At 46.0% G+C, this 23,072-nt stretch overlaps 2 protein-coding genes across 9 annotated transcripts; one reads left to right on the plus strand and one right to left on the minus strand.

Annotated features, from left to right (window-relative positions):
- Positions 1–2,226: 2,226 nt before the first annotated feature.
- On the minus strand, positions 2,227–12,824 carry LOC310849601 (F-box/LRR-repeat protein 8-like; the record flags this gene model as incomplete). 5 transcript variants are annotated; one of them, XM_083749961.1, is made up of 6 exons in its annotated part: positions 2,227–3,751; positions 4,752–4,961; positions 8,299–8,413; positions 8,831–8,937; positions 11,304–11,383; positions 12,710–12,824. In XM_083749961.1, the coding sequence occupies 2 exons, from the start codon at positions 4,913–4,915 to the stop codon at positions 2,770–2,772; spliced, it is 1,146 nt and encodes a 381-aa protein (XP_083606087.1). In that variant the 3' UTR covers positions 2,227–2,769. The 5 variants fall into 5 exon arrangements, with proteins under 5 accessions (XP_083606087.1, XP_083606085.1, XP_083606086.1 ...); XM_083749959.1 differs by lacking the exon at positions 8,831–8,937; XM_083749960.1 differs by lacking the exons at positions 8,831–8,937; positions 11,304–11,383 and having other exon boundaries at positions 12,710–12,808.
- A 38-nt stretch (positions 12,825–12,862) lies between these two features.
- Positions 12,863–22,477, plus strand: TRADD (TNFRSF1A associated via death domain). Of its 4 annotated transcripts, none has more exons than XM_083749983.1 (5): positions 12,863–12,995; positions 15,093–15,242; positions 16,379–16,659; positions 18,025–18,292; positions 19,496–22,477. In XM_083749983.1, the coding sequence occupies exons 2-5, from the start codon at positions 15,101–15,103 to the stop codon at positions 19,801–19,803; spliced, it is 999 nt and encodes a 332-aa protein (XP_083606109.1). In that variant the 5' UTR covers positions 12,863–12,995; positions 15,093–15,100; the 3' UTR covers positions 19,804–22,477. The 4 variants fall into 4 exon arrangements, with proteins under 4 accessions (XP_083606109.1, XP_083606108.1, XP_083606106.1 ...); XM_083749982.1 differs by having other exon boundaries at positions 12,909–12,995; positions 15,097–15,242; XM_083749980.1 differs by lacking the exon at positions 12,863–12,995 and adding an exon at positions 13,154–13,313.
- Positions 22,478–23,072: the final 595 nt, after the last annotated feature.

Below are 23,072 nucleotides of genomic sequence, written 5' to 3' on the forward strand. Positions count from 1 at the left end.
TTAAATTTTTTTAAAGAAAGTGGGGACCTTGGCTATAGCTTGTTTAGCTTATACAGTGGTACCTCGGTTTACATACACTTCAGGTTACATACGCTTCATGTTACAGACTCCGCTAACCCAGAAATATTACCTCGGGTTAAGAACTTTGATTCAGGATGAGAACAGAAATCGCATACTGGCGGCACGGCAGCAGCAGGAGGCCCCATTAGCTAAAGTAGTGCTTCAGGTTAAGAACAGTTTCAGATTAAAAACAGACCTCCAGAACGAATTAAGTTCTTAACCCGAGGTACAACCGTACATAAATCCAGCACTGCTTGGAGGCTCCGCAATCATTGTTGAGGGGTGGGACATTTAGGGGTGCAACCACAAAAGTGAAACAGATTTTTAGCATTCAGAAGAAAATAGATGCAGAGCCAATTTTTATTAGTCCAGTAGATACTTTCTTGAGAGTAAACCCCATGGAACTCAGTGGAGCTTACTTCTGCGTAGAAACAAATTGACAGCCAATGCAGCTGTTTTGGAGCAAGAGATTATACACGTCCCAAGGCAAATCCAGCCAATAATCTGGCCACTGCATTTTGGGCCATTTTGAGTTGTCTCCAAGGACAGCCATGTGCAGAGCACATTGCAACGATCCGCTCTGTCTCTTCTCGGAAACAAGTCCTGTTGTGTTCTTTCCCAACCCCCACGTCTTTATCTCTGTACAACAGGAGCTTGCACTTTGCAGGAGTTCTTATTTTGTATTTAAAGAAATCTCTGGATGTTTGGATAATGGATATTATCCATGATAGTTTAAATACATTGCTCCTGGCTAGGGCAGTTCTTTCTCTGCCTACCAGGGGAATAAATAAGCCAGGTGTGGCTTACATAGAAGTAGCTCGTCATGATAATATTTGCTGTTTTATTCAAAGGACTGATGGCACCTCACATATGTGATGATTAATTATATTGAGCACAAGTCCAGCTCCCTGCTTGCATCAGGTGGGGGTGATGTTCCCGAGACTTCTTGCCTCAGTTAGGGGGAAGGAAGCCTTACACATCATGGGGGCAACAGGAGAATGGGAGCTTGGCTTTGAAGGATTCCTTAATCCTCGTTTGTTAGGCTGCAGCGCCCCCTTGTGCCTATACACCATTCTTGTATGCCTCCAATGTGTCCCCCCCCCCTTTCGTTTTAATTTAGAAGCTTTTTAGTTTAGTTTAGACCACTTGGGCACTTGTGCCCCTCCCCCCCCGGATGCTAGACTCCACTCCAACTCCCATCATCCCTGGCCATGAGTCATGCTTACAAAGGCTAATGGGAACTGAGTCCAGCTTACAAACCAAGAAAAAGCTCCTCTTGCACCATTATTACATGTCTTTAGGCACCAGGCAATAACATTCCTCTTTATCCAGGCATCTGGCCATTAAATAATCTATGGCCTGTTAAAGGGATGGGGCTGTTGTCACGATTGTTTTATCATTATGCTGTCTATCATTGTGTTTTGTATTGTGTTCATAGCTGTCAAGTTACAGATTTGAAAATAACTGACCAGCAGCCTCGAAAATAAGGGATCAGCAGCCAAAATAAAGGATTTTCCAAGCACAGGTATGTTCAACTTCTGAGCCCTTCCGAGCCAAAGGCAGAAAGCCCAGCCAGCAGCCAAAAGAAGCCTCAAGCGGTGGTTCCCACAGCACAGCAACCTGGCAAAGGGGATGCAGCAAGGGAAACCACCATCACCTCTCTGCTGGGAAGCGCTGAGCAAAGGCGAGTCCCCAGGCAACGCGGCCGATTTGATCGGCACAAGGCATGCAAGCTCCACCCCCCAGCCAAGCAACACAGTTGGAGCCTCCCTCCTCCCTGGCTGGCAGGGAGGGAGGGAGAGGAGCTACTTCCTTTGAAACCCGGGAAATTTAAGGGACATCATCAATAAGGGACAACAGCAGGACACAGCGCTGGGATAAGGGACTTTCCCGCCAAATAAGGGACGGTTGACAGCTATGATTGTGTTTTTATGGTGATGGTCCATAAAATGTGTTCTTAATGTTGTACACTGCCCAGGGATCTTTTGATAAAGGACAGTATATACCGGTAAATTGAATAAAAATAGTAATTTCTGATCTTCCCTGACACCACCCCGATGAAGAGGATTTGAACTTGAGAGAGGGGGTCCAAGCTGCACAATAGTCATGTTTCTGACAAAAAATCCCCACATGAATATTATTAAGCAGAACTATAAAAACACTGCATTTCGTATACAAATATTTATTGTGAATTATGATCATATCACAGATTTAAAGTGCTATGATTTTGCAAGAATCTGAAAAATATATGCCACTCTGTAAACATTGTTCACCTGTTTCTAGGGCAAAGACTGTGATTTGTTCACATTAATAGGTAATGGGACTTAGGATGCAGTCCTAACCGTACTTACCTGGGAGTAAGCCCCACTGAATACAGTACCACTTGCAGCACAATCTTAGCCATATCAGCTGAGAAGTAAGTGTGTAATTCTATTTGGATTCTGTGTTTACCCACCTTACTCCTGAGCAGTTGCCTACTCCAGCAGTAAATTTAGCAACAAAGTGAGAGGAAATGGAATTGCACCAGAATCCTAACCATGCCAACTCTGGAGTAAGTAAGTGTGGATTACTCAGAGGTTAGCAGGGCTAGGATTGCAGCCTCAGTGGTGTGGACAGTACTGAAATGTACACCCCGGACATTACCAAAGGCCTAAACTGCTAGTGTCTGAGAGGATAGGTGTGAATGTGCCTTTACTGCAGATGGAAAAATCACTGGATTATTGTTGGTTTCCAAGTGCTGCGTCCCGTGGTGACCTTTAGAGTGTACTTTCTCAAACCCTTGCAGTGTAAAAGAAAGGCCTGTACCACGGCTGGGCTAACCACACAGTAACAGTGGACCTCTTTCAGATGCACACACTTTTTGGCTAGATCTGTTAGCGAGGAGTTGAGGTCATCAGATGGCGTAGTGCGGATGACCAGCCTTTCCAGAGTCTTGCTGTAGTTGCTGGTGGCAAACCGAATCTGGTTCACCATGTACGTGTAAGTGTTAAGCTGCAAACTGGTTACGGGAATATTGGGCTTTAGAATCCGAGGGATCTTCCACGCAGGGACTGTGTGGTCGAACTCCATCTCCACCTGCAGCTGTGGATATCTCTCACGAACCATAGCCCAAAGCTCTTCCGGGATGACGGGGATGTACTTGTCCAGGCGCTCGCAGAAAATATCCAGGCACTTGAAGGGCCCTCGATTTGACTTTACCAGTTCCTGGAAAACATCCTCAGACAGGCTGGCATAGTAGACCCCCAGGGTAGATAAGTTAGGACAAACCCTCAGAACCTCACAGATTGTCTCTGGCTTGACGTTGCAAACCAGCGTGCGGTTGTTGATGAACAGGGTATGCAGATTTGGGCTGCTGGATGCAATCAGCTGAATGAGCCCGTCGTCCAGAGTGAAAGGCATTTGCCGGAAATCGATAAGCTGAAGGTTGGTCTTATTCTGGCTCTGGCAGATTCTCCGGATGCTCTGAATGATGTCTTGGCCGGAATAGAAAAGGGGGTTTTCTCCTTTGCACACAATGCACAGAGCCTGCAACTTGTGGTTCTGCTTGGCCAGCATGTCCAAAATCTGAGTGACGTTCCTCTGGGTTTTCTCCTGAGACTGATCAAAGGCTATCTTCAGGTGTTTGATGTGGCTCAGAAACTGGTGCAAGCTCTGCAAAGTGCCTTCGCCATCTTCATCCTCTGTGCTGCAACTGGACAAAAAAATGATGGGGGATTTTTAAAAAAATTCAGTTTAATATTTGCATCCTGCTTTTCCAACAACAAATGTTGAGCTCAAAGCAGCTCACAAGAAAAACAATCGCTTTAAAAACTAACGAACATGACAATCACTAGAGTAATATCAAAAGCACAGTAGCATATAAAGCAAAAATAAAAAAATCCCAAATTCATCACAGCATTAATACAATTCAATAGAAACTCATAGTGATCCAAAGTATCAGGAATGTGCTCATTGATATAGGCTCTCTGATATGGGTTTTCAGACTCCTCAAACTTCCCTGAGGAAGATACAGATGAGAAGGAAATCTCCAGTCAGTGGGGCGGCTGGAGGTGGGGTGGAAGAAGCTCAGGACTCCCCCCCCCCTAGGCCCTCCAAACCTGAGGCTGTAGCTGTCCCAACTTCCTCATGGACAAGGCCCCCATCCTTTCCATATTGCAGAAGTCAGCAGCTATGAATTGGCCAAGGAACCTTTAAGCCAGCACAACCAGCTCCTCAAGGAGGGCAAGGGGAGGCTGCAGTAGAAGCCTTGTCAGCCTACAGAAAGCCTCAGGTGGCCCCAGCTCTCTGCTGAGAACTGGCTAGAGAGTCCGAACCTTGCAAGAAGCAAGACTGAATTGATGAGGGAGTTCAATCTTGCTTGGGCAGCAGGTCCCACCCACTCTATCACCTTGGGCCAATGTCTGCATACGGGTAGGACAACCCACCTGCCAATCATTTGATGTCAAGATACAATCAAACATGGAAAAGTGGGCTATTCTCCACAATCCCTCACTTGAAAACTGGCCTCTTGGGGTGAGGTGATAAATATCTGACACTGTAGACAACTTCTGCTCCACTAGAACCAATTGCAGCACAACAGGATAGGCTTCCAAATGGGAAGAGGCACTTGATAGGCTTCCTCAGGAGGAGGCGGCCTCTCCTTCACAGGAGACCTTCAAACAGAGGCTGCACTTTAAGCTCTCCCTTCTTACCTGACCTCTGTAAAACTCCAGACGGAGCTGGTAGAAACTGCTGCAGCCCAGGGCCGGCACACATGGAATACTGTGTGCCGATCTTTAAGAGGCAAGTAGTAAAATATATTGGCCAGGATTTCTTCAGGGATGTAGCTCCAAGCGTCGGGGGCCAACACTGGCATTCTCCTAGGACAGCTGGTTGCAAATTTGGGAATGTAGCTTTCTTTGCTGGAAAACAAACGCACGCAAGATGAACAAACATCAGTCTATGAAATAAGCAGAAATCACGTGAAGGAGTCCAGGAAAACACCACAATAAATGATGCATTATTCCTGAGGTGAAAAATGCCAAAGGGTGGTACCCAATGCTAGTCCTACTCAGACCCACTGAAGTTAATGGACATGACTCTGAGCAGGCAAATTAGTATTGTGAAAAGGGGCTACACATAGTTAGGTCGTCAGGTAAAACATTTCATGCAATAACTTATGAACTTATCACGTGGACACCCTTCACAAGAACATGTCATTGTACGAATATCAAGAGGGCAAAGTTACTCCGTCAGTCGGCAACCTGGTTGTGTGCACTAAGCCTTGGAGGCAGATAGAGAATCAATGACATCATTCAGTAAAAAGTCAGGCAGGAGGAATCATACGAATATCCACAAGAGTTCCCTATTCAATTTTTGTTGTCAAATCCTAAAGGAAGCCACCTCCCTTATCAACTGCTTGTTGCTTTTGCTGCAGGTTCCATCTGCAGCTATCCTAGATGGAGGTGAAATTAAATTCAGAAGGAGGGGGCCACCGGGGGCACATTGGAAGATGGCCGACAATAACATCTCTCCGACCCACACAAGGTAATTAAGAGGCTGCTATGGGAAGTATTCAGTCTTCCTGGCCCCCCCAAGGGGATGGGGGGGACTGCCTTGCCACCGGTGTCCATAATTCACCCCCGGATTCGAAAGAAGGGGGTGCGGACACTTGGCACAAGCCCTTGTGTGAAGTCGGCTCTTCCCGGACGCTGTCTCCAATCAGCGCACTGGTTGCTTTAGCTCGAAACATATAATTGGAAATATATAATTGGAAAGAAGCTAAAGCACATACATCAAGCGAAGATTGGGAGTTAAGACTGCTGATTAATGGATCTATGGGAGCGGAGCGACGGGCGGGACAAATAAATCAAGTGATGAATCACCATTAAAAGACTGGTATGTTTGGTGCGAAACGGAAAGGAGGGTGGAGGAAAAAACTTTTCTTTTTCTTTGCCTTATGTGAGTATTAATAACCCTCCACCCCAGAAAGAAGAATCGTTGCAATTTATTAATCACAAGCAGGAATTTAAGAACTGTGTGGAGTGAATTATCGATCAAAGAGAGGATTGGTAAACATCGTCAAACGGAGGAAAGTTTTATGACGCAGTTTCAAATGGCGTAGGGCCAAGACAGGCTTGCCTAAGAAGGAGGGGGGAGGAGGACCAGGGTCATTGGAATGTGAATGCTTATAGGAATGTGATCTAGACCTTGGCAGAGCCCTCTGAGATATGTCTGGCAAGCCTGGGAAAATCAACGGACAGACCGAGGGAAAGTCTCTTTACGGAGGTGTGGAAATGGCAGCTGTCCTTATGTGATATGATTTTTGGAGAGTGTAAAACCCACATAGAGGATGTTTGTTTTCAACCTGCTTGTGAAGATTATCAGAGATCGCAAAGAAAGGAATATATGATAACAACAAGAAGATGAGGAAAGTAACAAAGAGACTCTCTGGACAGAACTGGATAGAATTGTCTAATTAAAGCAGCAATATAAGTGATGTTTGGACACCTTTTCGGAGCTTCAAGTATGGGTACTGTCAGGGAACTGCCATCGGAGGGACAGGTGGTGGAGAGGCTCCAGGAGAATAGGAGAGACTCTACAGCAGAAGAAGGAACCAGTAGGGGGAGAGCAGGAGTTCCAGCGGAAAGGGAATCGGGGGAGAGGCTCTGGGATACTTCTAGTGAGAACAGTGAGGAGGTAACAAGACCCCCTTTAGCAACCCCCACCCCTCGCCGGAAGCTGTCACGCAGAGAGTCCAGGAGGCGCATGTCTGTCAAACAACTTTTATGTTGGAGTAAGTTCCGTAGACGCCCACTGTCGGATTCTACCAGCGACTGACGGAGTCATGCTTTGGGAGGCTCCGTTAGTGCCTAGGTTTGGGTGACCAGCCAAACCCCAGAGGGATCAAGCTTTTACGCACAAGCAGCTCATTATCCCATCATAGGTACCCCCAACAAAAATTTTAAAATTTGGCTGTATAATTTGGAACTAATGTGATTTGGAAATAATGTGATTTGATTGGCCTGTTAATAAAAATTATATTTTTTTAAAAAAGAAATTAAATTCAGAAGGAAAGCTGAACCCATCCAAATTCAAAACATGAATGCTCAACACTGGGTGGCCTGCTCCCTAGCTCAGTGGGAGGGCAGATGCTTTGAATGCAGAAATAAATGCCAATGAGTTAAGTAGTCACATTAGGACTAGAACCTGATCTCATTTGGAATGATACTGTTTCAAATTATCTTTGTTTGTTTGTTTTTACTTATTTATTTACTAAATTTATATCTGGCCCTTCCTCCCAAAGGGATCCAGGGCAGCAAGTACAACTCCAGGACAGACACAGACTGGGAAATAGCCCTGCTTTAAAAGGCTCATTGAAAGAAGCTGGTCTTCAGTAGCTGCTGAAAAGACAGCAAAGATGTCGCCTAATATTTAATGGGATGGCATTCCAAGGGCAGGTGCTACAACACTAAAGGCTCACTTCCTACATAGTACTGTGTGGAACAGATCTCCTGATAAGATGGTATCTTCAGGAAGCCCCTACTTGCAGAGTGCAGTGATTGAAGGAGGTGAAACGGCCTTTTAGCTCGGGACCCAAATATATTTTGGCCTAAATCTCTCAGTATGAACCTCCCAGGACCCTTCAACCTTCACCTGAAGCCCTTTTCTAGGTGTCCCCTCTGAGAGAGGCTCGGATGAAGTTGCCTTATACTAAGTCAGACCTTTGGTCCTTCCATCTCAGTATTGTCTGCCTTGAGTCTACAGGCTGCCTATCTCCAAGCCATACCTGGAGATGATATCTAGGAGTTCTTGCATGCAAAATAAGTTCCTCTGTTCCTGGCACTGGGTGGCTGCATTTGGCAGAATGGAAAATAGTTTGGATTTGATATCCCGCTTTATCACTACCTGAAGGAGTCTCAAAACGACTAACATTCTCCTTTTCCCTTCCTCCCCCACAACAAGCACTCTGTGAGGTGAGTGGGGCTGAGAGACTTCAGAGAAGTGTGACTGGCCCAAGGTCACCCAGCAGCCGCATGTGGAGGAGCGGAGACGGGAACCCGGTTCCCCAGATTACGAGTCTATCGCTCTTAACCACTACACCACACTGGCTCTCATGCAGAACTACGGCTCTCGAAAAAGTAAGACTGAGTAGAAATGCTCACATTATTTTTAGGCACTTCAAGGATGGAGAGGGAAGCACCATTCCTCTGCTAAGCAGTTGTATACCCAGGAAAGAGTATTTTGCATCATACGTACCAGGAGCCCCTGGATGTGCTTTCTTCTTCTGCCTGCTCAAGCCACCATGTGCTCTCTCCTTTCCTCCCAGGCACAAAGAGATCAGTCACACTCTCAAAGGTCACAATGAAGGCGTCTGCAACAGGAAGGCCCCATAAACTCTGTTTCCATTCTGAAACCATGAAGTCACTTCCTTGTATTCAGTACAAGGTTGTTGTTTTTTAAAGCAAGGGGGGGAGGCTTACGCAAAAGGAAGTTGTGCCTGATTTTAAACACTCCTTGCCCCACCGTTTTTGCCACTCCTCCTATAAAAAGGACGCGTCATTCATGTGCTGTGTCAAAAGTTGGAAGGGAGGGGAAGGATCTAGCAAGTCAATGTGCGCAGGGGAGGGCCACTCTTTTTTTTTTCTTTTTCTTTTTTACAAACACCAGTGAAGTAGCATCAGAATCAAATGGCCCTATTGAGCTGTAAGGAAACTCCACAAACCAGGGTATTGAAGGAAGGTTTTGAGTGGGTCATCGCAGGGTACTGCCTTGCCCCAGTACTTCTCGCCATTTTTAAAAATCCATGTCTGAGGTTCTCAGCTGAAAAAGGTTCTTTTCCCTGACTTCTATAAAGGGTTGGGGTGAATCTTGATCACCTTTGCAGACAACACAAAGCTGGGAGAGATAGGTTTGTGATAGGAATTTTGAGGTCTTAGATATATGGTAATGTTCATAACCACACATGCATAGATCAGCACAGGAAGATCGACCTGGAACCATTTTGATTCCCAAACTGTCCCAAACTGACCAAATGTTTTCTCTGCAAGGTCAAAGGAAAATGGAAAAGCCTCCCCATTGTCTTTTCCTTCACAAATCCTATCTTAAGGTTATGTCTGTGTTTGAATAGGATGTGAGCCTGTGACATGGCCCAGGAACTAAGTATTTATCATTACAAAAGATTGGCCAGGCTCCCAAGGCAATCCAATCAAGTAACCTGCTAGACAGGAGATAAACAACATTCAAATTTCTGTTTAAACTGCCTTTTCTGTGATGTATGTATGATGTTTCTGGGGGTGGTCTTGATCTACAGGGTGGCAATTTCAAAAGTCTTTATAAGGCTTTGCACACCATTTTTCTGGGTTCCTCCTCCTCTCCTGTGGGTGAGGGGAGCACCCTGTTGCAACAGATCAATAAAGATCAAGCTTACTAGCTGCTTTGCTTCTCAGTATTCTCTGGTTGGCCTCTGTTATTCTTTCCTACCAATAGGGAACCTATGTAAGGACTCTATATGGGCTCTTGGATACCCCATAAGGAAAAAGAGCAATTTTTGTTTACAACAGGTTGAACCCCTCAGAAGACAGGAACTATTAGTGAGCCCTTGTTAGGTTCAGTAAGTCAACTGGCTCCAAATCCAGCTAATAGTAGCATCCTCCAGGCCACAATTTATCAGCTTCTCTGCAAGAACATCATGAGGGACTTTGTGTAAGGCCTTACTGAAATCAAGATATGCCACGCCCACCACATTCCCCTGAGCCACCCAGCTTGTAACTCTTATCAAAAAAAGAAATGTGATTCATCTAGCATGGCTTGTTTTTGAGAAACCCATGCTAGCTCTTAGTGATCGTAGCATCCTTTTGCTCACTGATTAAAAAGACAAGATGACTTTGCATATGAAAAGATCAGCATATGGCACAACAATTGAAACAAAACGTGTCCAAAACAAACATGGAGAAATCTAAATTTCCCACTGCACATTTACACTTGCATCCCTCCCCCAACACCCGCCCCCTGCCCCAGATAGTTAATTTTACTACTGCACTGTTGAGAAAGGAGTGGCTTTCTCCCACCCCAAGGTAAAGTTCATGATGAGTCAAGGTAACCGTTAGTGATTTCTGCTGCCTCTGCCCAAGAATTCCTTGTCAGTGACTCAGCAAGGGAGAGGCAGAATTCTGAAATAAAATAACATAAAAGCAAACCCCAGGGTGGGGAGGGGAGAATAAACAGTTTATATGTTGCTCTTTCCATGAGAAGCTGGAAGTTCCCAGTGGCTCTTGAAGGGGAATTATTTCTTTAAAAGAAAGAGCATTGCTGCCTTTCTGTTCAATCGTTGTTATTTATTTACTTATTGCATTTAAATGCCACCTTTTCTCCGCAGAGCTCCAGGCGGTGCACATAGGTCTCCCCTCTCTCCGTTTTATCCTAACAACCCTGTGAAGTAGGTTAGGCTGGGAGGCAGTGACTGGCGCCCAAGGGCACCAATGAGCGTCATGGCTGAGCAGGGATTTGATGTGCTCAGTGCTTCCCAGGTGCCACAAACAGAGCTTGCAGGGCACTTTGCGCAGCGCTTTCCAAGCACCTGACAACCCGCTGGTTGCCAGGTGCTCTTGGGAAGTGTTCTGCAGGAGGTTTTGATGGCACTTACAGTAGGCGGTGCCTGGAAAGTCCCTTTGGGCCAAGCCCTGCCTTAGCTGGCCCACACCTGATATATACGACAACAGGCAAGTGGGCATGGCTTACCTGAAATGGCCTCATAGCCCAAACGGGGAGGCTTGGCAGACCAAATTTTACCTGCAGACGGGAGGTTCCCCAATCCTGCCCTAACCAATACTCCTTAACCTTCCCAGTACGGGGATATGAGAATGTTTTACTATCCTGTTAATTGTGCTGATTTAAATGTGCTGACCTTTAAAGCCCTAAACAGCCTCGGCCCAGTATACCTGAAAGAGCGCCTCCACCCCCATCGTTCAGCCCAGACACTGAGGCAGTGGCGTAGCGTGGGGGTGCAGGGGGGGGGCGGCTGCACCGGGCGCAACATCTGGGGGTTAGGGTTAGGGGGCACAAATCCACGGGTTAGGGGGTGCAAATTACTTGCCTTGCCCCGGGTGCTGACAACCCACGCTACGCCACTGCACTGAGGTCCAGCTCCGAGGGTCTTCTGGCGGTTCCCTCACTGCGAGGGTACCAGGTAAAGGGCCTTCTTGGTGGTGGCGCCCATCCTGTGGAATGCTCTCCCATCAGATGTCAAGGAAATAAACAACTACCTGACTTTTAGAAGACATCTGAAGGCAGCCTTGTTTAGGGAAATTTTTAATGTTCGATGTTTTCTTGTGCTTTTAATATCCTGTTGGATAAAAATAGAGGTTCAGTAGGTATCATGGAGTTGCAGAAGCAGGGATGCAGAGAGGCAGTGCGGCTCCTAAAGGAACATCACCCACCCACCATTAAGAAATAAAAAATCCAACCCTCCCTCTCTCTTAAACCTTTCTGCAGGGCAGACTTTCCCTTAGGAGTGCAGCCATTATAGCCCTGCCAGTAATGCTTTAAACCGAGGCTTTGAGAGCTATCCTTGACCTCTGATGCACCGGCAGTGCGATTCCTGAGACACTTGCTGCCCAAGGCTGTCCACAGAATGACAGATGGCATGAAAGACTTATGAAAACCATATGTCAACATCATTTACAAGGCAGACCTCCCCTTACTGGAGACGGCAGGTGGTTGTTTTTTCCCAGGAAAACGCCAAAATCTCTTTCCAAAAGTATGCTAAGCAGCTGGCCTCTCAAACAAGGTGGAGGGTTGTTTGTTTGTTTTGTTTTTTTGTTTTGCTGTGATTGACTGCTCTTTATTAAAATATTTATATACCTCTATTCATTTTTTTTAAAAAAACAACAGCTATAAAATACAGCAAGAAAGACATACAAAAATGTCGAAATCAGCCAACAGCTATGGAAATATGTGATCTTAATTGCCTGCGTTAAGCCCAATGGAAAAGAAAAATGTTCAGGAGGCACTTAGAAGCTAAAACAGAAGGCACCTGCTGAATCTCTATTGGCAGATTATTTCACAATAGTGGGCTGATTTATACATCTTTCATAAAATATCAGGGCAATGGACAGCAACATAACCCCCCCCCCGAAAAATCATTAATATGACTGCCTTCCTCAATAATTTTTAAAAACAATTGCGCATAGGACTGCTGGCTGGAAAAAAAAAAGTTCTTCAAAGAGACTCCTGAAAGTCAGGAGCCAGGTGGCCTGTTGCATCTCTGCTAGAATAATGTTCCAAAGCATGGAACCGGCAACAGCCTCCACAGCACAGGGGATACCTAACAGCGCTCCTCAAAACGAGCTCCTGATGATCATTAGACATCACAGCCCGCCAGCAAGTTCCAACCTGCCCGTGAGAGCGCAGCAGGACAGGCTCCTTTTCCCTCTGCAGTCCCCTCTCTGCCTTGGAGCAGCTTTCAGCTAGCAGATCTTCCCAAGAGCGCTGAGAGATCTCCTCTCCTCCTCCTAGCAGGAGTGGAATTAATCTATGCGAGCATATGCACTCTGCTGATGCTCTGGGACACGGCGCTTTTGCTTTCTAAAAACAAGGCGATCAAACAGCACCTTGGTCAGAGCTGTGAGCTGCAGCCAAGGACGAACTGAATTCCCACCCCGTTCCTTACCTGAGTTCAGACGACCCCAGCCCCCAGGCGGCCTCTCCTGTCAAGGCCACGGTTCGGGGCGCCCACTGATTGGCAGCCTGAACTTCCTGGTGCATAAAAACGGGGCGGATCTTTCTGTACCTTCCAAACAAGCAGCCCAATGGGAAGCGGTGCTCGATTTGGACTGGCAGGTCCGCCAGCCGGTCACCGCTGCCTCTCGCAAACCACGTTTGGAGGGGGAGAGACTGTGGTTCATTCTTCTCCGGGGAGAAAACTGCCAAAAAGGAAAAAGCAAAAGCTCCACCAGGTTGGAATTAGGCTTTCCCCAGATCCCCGAACTGCAAAAACAATCCTGTGAATTCTTTGCAAGCTTGAAAGTCGGAGGGGGGGTTGTGGGTGGGAGAGAGCATATGGGGTGGGGGGAGTGACTGGCATATGGGGGGGCGGTCATTGCTCAGGGATCGGGTCATCTTCCTTTAATAGCCACATGATCAGGAAAGTGCAAAGTGCCTTTTTGCTCTTTCCGAGCGGCTAATGCGCAAAGGCGGAAGACGCGCACTGTAGCTCACTCTGCGCTCGGGGAGGAGGAGGAGGAGGACCGGCTAGGATCGGGCAAAGGGAAGAGGTAATGGTCGCTCTCCGCCTTGGGAAGCGGGTGGGCGCTAGCGCAGGCTCCGGCTGCTGAGAACTCGATCCGAGGTAGCGATCGGGAGCCCCGTTGGCCCAAATCGTTCCGTGCCTCCCGCTGCCTAGCGCGGAGATTTCGCTACGGAGAAAGTGGGTGGCAAGGAGTTTCCCCCAAGTTTAAAGTGGCCAGTTTTAAAAAGTGGGGAGGCGAGTTCAGAAAGGTGCGGGTGGGGAGTGGAGCGACGATGCGCAATTCATCCGTTTTCATTTGCCAAGGCCCAAGAGGCCAGTTTCGGTTCCGTGCGTTCCGGGAAGCGGCTTCGTTCCAGGAACTGGGCTCGGGCATGTTTTGCTCTCTTGCGCGGCCCGAGGGACGGATCGGACCTGACATTCCTACGTACCTTGTGCAGATGGGGATCTCGCTTTTGTAACAAAAGGATTTTGAGAGGGTTCAAGAGAGAAAAAGTGGGATATTCCCGTACTTCTAGGGACCCGCGAGGAACCTACCCGTATTAGAAACTTCGGTTTACGAAACTGGGGGCGGATGTGTGTCTGTTTTGGATTACTTAATCCGGAATAAATGCACTCATCAAAGCAGGTCAGGTTTGTCCTGATCGGTAAAAACCTGGCAATGAGAAACGGAGAAGTGTTCGTTTTGCTTTGGCAATAAAAATCAATGCCACCACTTCGATATACGATACGATATCTTTATTGTCACTGTCCCTCCCATACAGAACAATGAAATTGAAAATCTACATAAAACATTCAAAAACCTCTAAAAACTCTGAAACCCCATTTTAAAATACAATATACTATAGAAGTATATTGCATATATATATATTCGAAGTATTATTTAGCAGGTATATAGAACTTTGTTCGGAGTGTTTCTTATACAGTATCTCAGTGATTTTTTACAACAACCCTGCAAGTCTGATCAACATTATTTTCCTAGTATTGCAGGGCAGGGGAAATGAGGAGACTCAAATGTAGGCAGTATTCATTCATTCATTCATTCATTCATTTTGCATTTGATACATTTCAAGACTTGTTTTTAGGTGCACCTGACCAAAATGTGGCACACTCTCTCTGTTTAGAGGTGCAAATTTGAGCAAACAAGAAATGCGATATTGGTGCTGATGACACAAGGTCAGATAGTGCTGAACATGGCCTCTCAGAACAGCTGGTTCTATAAACAAACCTCTCGCAAGGCAAAGGAGAAGACATTGGAACTCTGGCAACAGTTGGATCCTTCTGTTATAGGTCCCCAAATATGTACTGCCTTCTGCTTTATTATAAGCCATTATTAAACTTGGTTATGGGGGATACACAATATATACATGAGCCTGGGGAAAGGACCTTAAGAGAAGCATCAAAGAAGTACAATGGGATCAATTATGGGCTAAGCCCCCTATGGAGTCTGTTTTGGCGCGAGTCCAGGAAGCCACCCTTAAAATAGTTGTGTGATAGCACTGGACTCCCCAAAGGTTTTCCCATATTATTTATTTGATTGATTGATTGATTGATTGATTGATTACAACAACCCTGTGAGGTAGGTTCGGCTAATACTATAGATGATAACTGGCCCTCGGTCACCCAGTGAGCTTTATGACTGAGTGGGGATTTGACCCCTGGTATGAATCTCACATCCATTTGTTTTAAAAGTTTGGTTTTTATATGAATAGTTTATATTATTGTATGTAGCGATCTTTGGATTGAGTGCTATATAAATCTTGTTAAATAAAAAAAAGTCAACAAATTCTTTCGTTTCTTTTTGGAGACAGAAAGATGGGAGACGTCTCTGATGTTTGGGTGGGAAGCGCCTACCTGTTTGTGCAGTCAACATCGGAAAATGTCCTTCTTCCTGTGATGTATGGAGACCCAAAGCAGAAGCCCTGCGTGTTCAAAGCACTCAAGTTGGCTCTAGCGGGTATGTATTCTGTGTAGCCATTAGTGCCCCAAGACAGCAACTCATTGAGGATGGCATCATTTGCCTGTTGTCACTCAGCATCCTTACATCTGAGCTGCTCTTGGAACTTAAGCTTCTCTTAAGTCCACATCTTTGCAAGCTGGTGAGTCAGACCATTGGGCTCAGTACTGACTACTCTGACTGGCAACAGCTCTCCAGGGTCCCAGACCTGGAGATGCCAGAGATGGAACGCGGGACGTTCTGCATGCCAAGCAGGTGCTCTGCTTCTGAGCTACAACGTTGGCCCTAAAGATAAAGGGAGATTCCAGTCCTGGTTTAAACCATCTAGGAAACCATCTTATACTGAGTCAGACTATTGGACCACCTAGCTTAGTATTGTCTGCACAGACAGGCAGCAGTTCTCCGGGGCTTCAGGCACAGGTCTTCTCTAGCCCTTCCTGGGACCTTCTGCATTCAAAGCAGATGCTCCGCCGAAATGCTCGAGTCCTTCCCCAAACATTGCATACTACCCTGCAGTTCTAGAACACAGCAATTTGTCTTCCACGCTCTGTTTGCTAAGAGACTTCCACTCATTGGAACTCTCCAGGGAAGTCTCTTTCCCAGCCTGTATAATTTACAGGCCTAGAAGGTCTCCTTTACTTTAGTCATAAAGATAAGAATAAGTGAAAAATAGAGAGGCTTCTGTCTGCACTCCTATCTTGCAGCATCACTTTAGGTCTTCTTGTAAATGTGCTATTTCTCTCTGTGTGTGTGTTTGCTTGTTTTCTGGAAGATTATACAAAACTTATTATTAAAATAATAATAATAATAATAATTTATTATTTATACCACGTCCATCCGGCTGGGTTTCCCGAGCCACTCTGGGCTGCTTCCAACCGAATATTAAAAAAAATACAGCCTCAAACATTAAAAACTTACCTAAACAGTTGTCTTTTAAAAGTAAAATAGTTGCTTATTGCCTTGACATCTGCTGCTCTTCCTCCCGAAAGGGAGCCCAAGATGACTCAACAGCATAAAACACAACTGAAAAATATATATCTGCAGAGCTGCTGTCATTCAGTGTATAAGGTACAGAGCTTGATAACCCAGTAGTCTGACAGCACAAAGTGGCTTCTTGTGTTTGGAATCTTCCCCAGATTCAACGGGTAGCCTCAACGGGGTAGATGTGCTGAAGGTCCATTGCAGCGACCCTCACCTGATAATCCAGCTCAAATTCTGCAAGAAAGAGAACTGCCGGAGATTCCTGCAAAGCTATCGCGAGGGACACCTCCAAGACTCCCTCCAGAATCACCTCAAACTTTCCTTGTCCATGTCCACCTTAGTCCCTGTCCAGATGGAGCTGAAAACGGGCGCCGAGAAGCTGGACGCCATGATCCGGGAGGAGGAGCGGTGCCTTGAGTGCATCTACCATGAAAAGGTGCGAGCGAGAGAAAAGCTGGGCTGCGTGGGTGGCTATATGGCAGGAGCCTGGAACCTTTGGGTGAGCTGGATTGTTACTTGTCCCTGTGGGCCAACTTAGACAGGTGTGCAGGACAGCCCACCAGCCAATCACCTGTTTTGACATCCAATACATGACAGGTGGATTGACTTACCCACTGAACAAAGTCTCTTGTCCAGAGCTTTCCCAAGAACCTGAGAGCCAGCTGGGCACTTGGGAACCTCAGCGCAAGGGGCGTGGCTCATCCAAAGGCTGAACACAGGGCATCACGAATGACGTCCCGTGTGGGACGGGCAGGAATAGTTTGGGAGAAGCAGTCCTGTGGACCCAATTGGGACTTGTGCTGCACCCAGTTTGGTCTGTCGGCCAGAGTTTCCCAACTCCTGCTATTTAGCGTCCAAGTTAGATAATTAAGAGGAAAATTCAGCATGCGAACCATCCGAGTTTTGCGACAAGGAAAGCTAGATTCTGCAGCTTGGGCAAATGTGCCCACTTTTCTTTGGCATAATATGTCTTTATGGTTCTTTCTGGGAAAAGGCAAGGGACAATGTGGGACATTGAAGCCCCATCTTTTCCCACCCACAAGCCCTGCAATTCTTCACAGATGTCAGCAGGCATTGCTCATCCACTTTGAACTCTGTTCTTTAACAAATAGGACTAGAATTATTATTATTATTTAAGTGACAGCTTACCTTCTTAGGGAACTGAGTTGACCCACAACTCACACTCACTTTACATATGTGAGTGAAAGCTTATGCAGGTGGTGGGGCGAAATAAATAAATGAAGAGTGTGGAAAACCTGCTGTTCCCTGTTCTCCATTTATTTGCTTTTTTCTGCCCACACACTCAGTGAGTTTTCCTTGCTTACTAATCTTTGGGGAGGTTACAGGCTGGTGCTGAGAGCACCCCAGGGCCCTCCTGCAACCTACCCAGAGCCCAGTAAGCAGCCCAAATATATATATTTGGCAGCGCACCTGAATGTAGGATCTAACACAGTACACATCATGGATGCTGATTTTTTAATAGGGCTTATTACTGAACCAGCTAGTTTGCAGGTAAAATTAACGGGGCAGATGATTTGTGGGTTTTTTGGTATGTTACTTATTGTATTTACTATGTTTATATCTTGCCTTCCCCCATGGAGCTCAAGTCAGTGTATATGGTTCTCTCTCCCTCCCCATTTTATCCTCACAACAACCCTATGAGGTAGACTAGGTTGGGAGGCAGTGACTGGCCCAGGGTCACTCAGTGAGCTTCCTCACCAAGTGGGGATTTGAGGCCTGGTCTCCCAGGTTCTAGCGCAGCATTTTTAAACCACTATATTACATTGGTTCTCCATTTCAGCCTAACCGTCTCAGGGATGAAGAGATCACGGAGCTGGAGGAATCTCTCAGGAACTGTTCCTTTCTGGGCAAGATTGACAACACGGGTCCTTCTTTGAATTCTTCACCTGCATCTTTGAATTCTTCGCCTCCATCTTTGAATTCTCCACCTCCATCTTTGAATTCTCCACCTCCATCTTTGAATTCTCTGCCTCCATCTTACAGTTCTGTGGAGATCTCAGGGTCTCTGCCAAAGGGAGACACCTTCACTTTCCAGGGCCAGCAGTTCGGTAAGTGTTTCCAAGAGGAAATTGGGAGAACTTGATCACTTTGAATAAGAACTGGTTACAAGACAAAAAAAATTAAACACGTGTGCACTGAAAGGAGAGAGCTGGACAAATTTGTCTATGTCATCTCAAGGAAAACTCTGAAAACATGGTGTTATTTTGCAGCAGGACTGTTTACTGTTTATAGTTTCGTATTGTAAAGTTTCTGAAGGGGAAGAAAAAGATCAGAAGAGTCGGGATAGTAGGAGAGTTGTCTAGCCAGAAATCACACAAGGAGCACTTGCAAGGTTAGATGTTGTTTGAGCACCTGTTAGGTTTCATCTGAGAAGCTTCAAGAGTTGGTGTTGCTGCCTCACCCTTCCCTGAGCTTTCATTGGGGTCCTGTTCTGGAACAGCAGCTGAAGAGTCAGGTGTCCTCCTCATGGATAGGGCTTAAGGAGAGTTCTGCTGCTGGATGGACACCACACCCAGGTATCGCTTCCATTCAGCCTTGCCCTTGGTGGTGATTTTGGTGGCTCAGAAATGAGGGGATGTGGCCAGCAGTTGAGGCTGCTCTGTTAAGGCAAACGGGACACTTCCCAACCAACCTCAGCCTGCTCTCAGCCAGCCTCCACCTGCCTGCCTGCCCTCGGACTTACAACCAGTATTAGAGAGTGACCTCAGTTGCCAGCTTTGACTTCCTGAGTCTCAGTTTTGCCCTTGGTAAACACAGCAGGAGGAAGGATTGAGACAAAGCTCAAATTAGTTGGCTCTGTCTGCCATTGGCTCTGGCCCTGCCTACTATTGACATCCCTGCTTTCTGTCCCAACAGTCCCAATGAGTATCAGCCACCATTGGAAACCAGTCAGGGCATATTGTGTTCCTCCAAGCTTTCAGTCTCTCTGAGTGGGATATTCTCCCAGGCAGTGGTCTTGGGAGGTTTATTGGTCAGTAGTAGGGTCAACAGCAGCAGCATCCTCTACCTCAGAAGTCTCATGCAGTCCAGGGCTGGTCCTGGCAAGCAGGTAGTGAGGTGTGTCCCCTGTTTCCACATATTGGGAGGGTTGGGTCCAGAGCTCTCCATATTTAGAGCAGTCCCATTAAAAGTAATGGACCCATTGACTAACATCAGTCCGTTCATTTGGATTCATCCCTAATTTTTTGTTTTGTACGGAACAACATGTCCCTGATGAGTTAAGATTTGTTTTTTGTTGTTCCCTTCCCAAGCCAACAGAAAAATCTCTCCAGACGACCACCAGACATTTGCCAAACTCGTGTCCAAGAAGTGGAAGCAGGTGGGCCGGTCTCTGCAGGTCAACTGCCGGGCCCTTCGGGATCCTGTCATCGACAACTTGGCCATAGAGTACGACCGGGAGGGCCTCTATGAGCAAGCGTACCAGCTTCTCCGCAGGTTCATTGACTCAGAAGGCAAGAGAGCCACCATAGAAAGACTGGTCGCCGCCCTGGAGGAGAATGGCCTCATCAGCTTGGCTGAGGAGCTTCTGAATGTCCACCAGAATGACAAAACATTGTAAGAGGACATGGGGGGCAGTCCTCCACACTCAGGTGCCTTTCTACACCTCTTGACCGCTCTGTAGCCATTTGATGCCAGACCAGCTGTGGCCCTTCCCACTGGCAGAACCTGCCCCGAGAATAACCAGCACAGGACTGAGGCTGAAAGTCAGTGTACTACTTCAGTGCTGAAATATGGATGGTCTTGGGAAACATCTTTCATCTTACAGTAGCATCTGGACAAAGGCCTTGGCGGATTCAGAATTTCTCAGCAATGTAATAGCAGGAAAAGGAAAAGATGTGTGACTTTCAGGAACGGTCTAAATAACTGGCTAGGCTGTGCCTGAGTAAAGGTAGTTCTCAGCACTTACTGACTGTAGCATCAAATAAGGACGTTATATGGAAATGTGCATACAAAAGCGAGCTATCCTCAGATTAATGATCTGGCTAGGACAGTCATATTGTCCAAAGTCAACTTTAAAAAGTGGTACTTTCCAATGCAGCCAGTTCACACAATGGGTTGCAAATCATTGGCATAACTTAATCTAGCATGCAGTTGAATGTGTGAACTGACTCTTATTGGAAATAGGAGCTAGGAAAGGGTTTTTTTGGGGTGGCAGGGGGTATTAGATCTGCAATGACCTATTCATTCCTACAAGCCCCACTTGATGCTGCAGTCAGCAGAGTTGAAACTGCATGTGTGAACCAGCGCTAGGTGGCATTTTCATGAACAGACTGCACCAGCATTTACACCTTTTATGGAGTTATTTTTGAGTGTCATAGTAACTGTGCTGCTGTGATGCTTACTTACAGGAGCATGTTGTCTGCATTTCCTTGCACAGAGGATCCACCTCAGTGACATTATTGTATCCCAGATTCTCTTCCAGGAAGGAACAGTAGGCTTTCTCTTGTCTCATTGTTTGCTTTCAGTCTTATGGCTGTGTCTGCTTTAGCACCATTTCCCCCAGAAAATGAGGCATGGCTGGGTTGGTAGCTGTCCATGGTTCATGATGACAGCTGTCTCCCTTGGATCCTCTGCACATTTATAGATACCTGTTCCACACATAATGTTAAACCACTGTTTATCAACCAATAGTTTATTCAATCATGGCATAGCATTATGTATAAATCCTGCCTTCCAGCTTAACTATGGTTTGTTCACTGCCAACAAACCACAGTCTGAAGCCATGGTTTATTGTTGGCTTATGAACCTTGGTTTGTTTTAACTATGGCTTAGTGTTATGTGTGAACCTAGCACCCTTGACTATGGTATGTTTGAGCACCCCATCACAGAAATTTAGTAAGCTACAAATGCACAAGGCAAGAGCAGCTGGAAAACAAACCAAGCTTTTGAAAAATAAGCCATGGTGACTGTCTGTGGGATAACTTGTGGTTAACTCTTGGTTTGTTAAAGAAAGCACGGTTTAAACAAAGCATTATGTGCAAACCAGTCCAATAATTGCTTAGAGCAAGGGAAGGGAACCTTAGATCTGGCAGCCCACTTTTCATGTACTATCTTACTGGCACAGGTGAAAGTGTCATTGTTTGTGTGGGCATCATTGTCAAAAGATGGACAATGTATGAGATTCACGAATACCTGTAGCTACACAAGGGGAGCTGTTCCAGAAGCAGATACGAGGGCTAGATATCAGAGGATGCACAAAGCAACCTTTAGTGCTAAGAATGTCTGGGTCTAGTCATTTGACATTCCATTTTGCTTTCGGCACAATCTGGTATAGCATACAAATGAAGGAATGGTTAGTGCCCTGAATCTGTGAATCAGAACACAGGAAGATGTCTTGTACTGAGTCAGAACCTTGGTCCATTTAGTTCAGGATTGTCTCATCAGTTGGCAGAAGTTCTCCAGAGTTTCAGACAGAAGCCTTTCTCAGCCATCCCTGGCAATGCCAGAGACCTTTCCCCCTGCTACTGGCCCTTCTCTACGGGTATAAACATCATTTTAAAAACCTATCACCTTTATCATTATTTACTGGTGTCTTCAGTTTTTTACAAATACATACGCAAAACATAAACTCAACAAAGACAAGTGGTGTGTATCATTTGGGCGTAAAGGCAATTGAGTAAAAGAAGAACAACATTCTGTAGAGTCAGCTTGGCTTCATTAAGGACACAATGCCTCTAGACCAGCGGTTCTTCTTGCTAGCTAGGGGTGATGGAAGTTTTCGTTCAACATCTGGAGACCCACAGGTTGAGAAAGGCTGCTCTAGACCATAGGTGTTGTGGTAATGTGTTTCCAAAACTGTCTGAGGGTCTGGCAGTACAAGGGTCCCTCCTGCCTTGCCCAGTTACAAATGTTATAAAGGGAAAATATGTGTTTACGAAGGTATTCACTGACTGTGTCCTGAACCACTCAATTCTGCTGCATTAATTTCTCTGGAAGATAGTCTGCACTTTGGGTAGAACTGAAAATCTAGTGCATGATGGGAAATGGTACAATTAAAAAAACAATAAAATTGCCCAATGAAAAGTGATTTCCTCCAAGCAATGGGAGCAGCATTAGAGCTTTTCCATGATGGAAGTTTGCAAGGCAACCTACATGGGATTTCCCCCAGTGTATGCATCTCCCTCATCCAGCCAATGATCTTTAGCTTCAGCAAAATTGCTTCACCATGTGGAAGAGCAACCCTAACTCCAGGGAAAATATTGATAAATTAAAACACAATTGGTACAGGCTGATATTTTTGCAAAGTGTATTTTTACCACTTTTGTATTGCCTTGTTTTCTGCACTGTAGGTTTTCTACACAATACTCTCTTCTGATAGACACTGATTTTTAATGCCATGATTTGTATCTTTTGAGAATCCTGCTTTTATATCGCAGCACTTTCCTCAATGTGTGTCTTGACAATCTTCAAATTGTGTCTCTCCCCACCTTGTTGTGGCTTTCATTTTTAAACACATGCAAGATCAGGCAACAATCAAATAAACACGCTGCTCAATGTTTAAAAGGGAATGCACCCGTGGAGATACCTAGAATCATAGAGTTGGAAGAGACCACAAGGGCCATCGAGTCCAACCCCCTGCCAAGCCAAACACCATCAGAGCACTCCTGACATATGGTTGTCAAGCCTCTGCTTAAAGACCTCCAAAGAAGGAGACTCCACCACACTCCTTGGCAGCAAATTCCACTGTCGAACAGCTCTTACTGTCAGGAAGTTCTTCCTAATGTTTAGGTGGAATCTTCTTTCTTGTAGTTTGGATCCATTGCTCCGTGTCCACTTCTCTGGAGCAGCAGAAAACAACCTTTCTCCCTCCTTTATGTGACATCCTTT

This window comes from Podarcis gaigeae (assembly GCF_964106915.1).
Source record: "Podarcis gaigeae genome assembly, chromosome: 8".
In the NCBI taxonomy this organism is placed as follows: domain Eukaryota; kingdom Metazoa; phylum Chordata; class Lepidosauria; order Squamata; family Lacertidae; genus Podarcis; species Podarcis gaigeae.

Bases quoted from the DNA above. Each gene is read 5' to 3' on its own strand.
- TRADD (XM_083749983.1), top strand. From the start codon at position 15,101: ATGGGAGACGTCTCTGATGTTTGGGTGGGAAGCGCCTACCTGTTTGTG. The intron at 15,243-16,378 runs GTATGTATTCTG...AATCTTCCCCAG, and splicing joins ACTCAAGTTGGCTCTAGCGG to ATTCAACGGGTAGCCTCAAC. The intron at 18,293-19,495 runs GTAAGTGTTTCC...TCCCTTCCCAAG, and splicing joins TTTCCAGGGCCAGCAGTTCG to CCAACAGAAAAATCTCTCCA.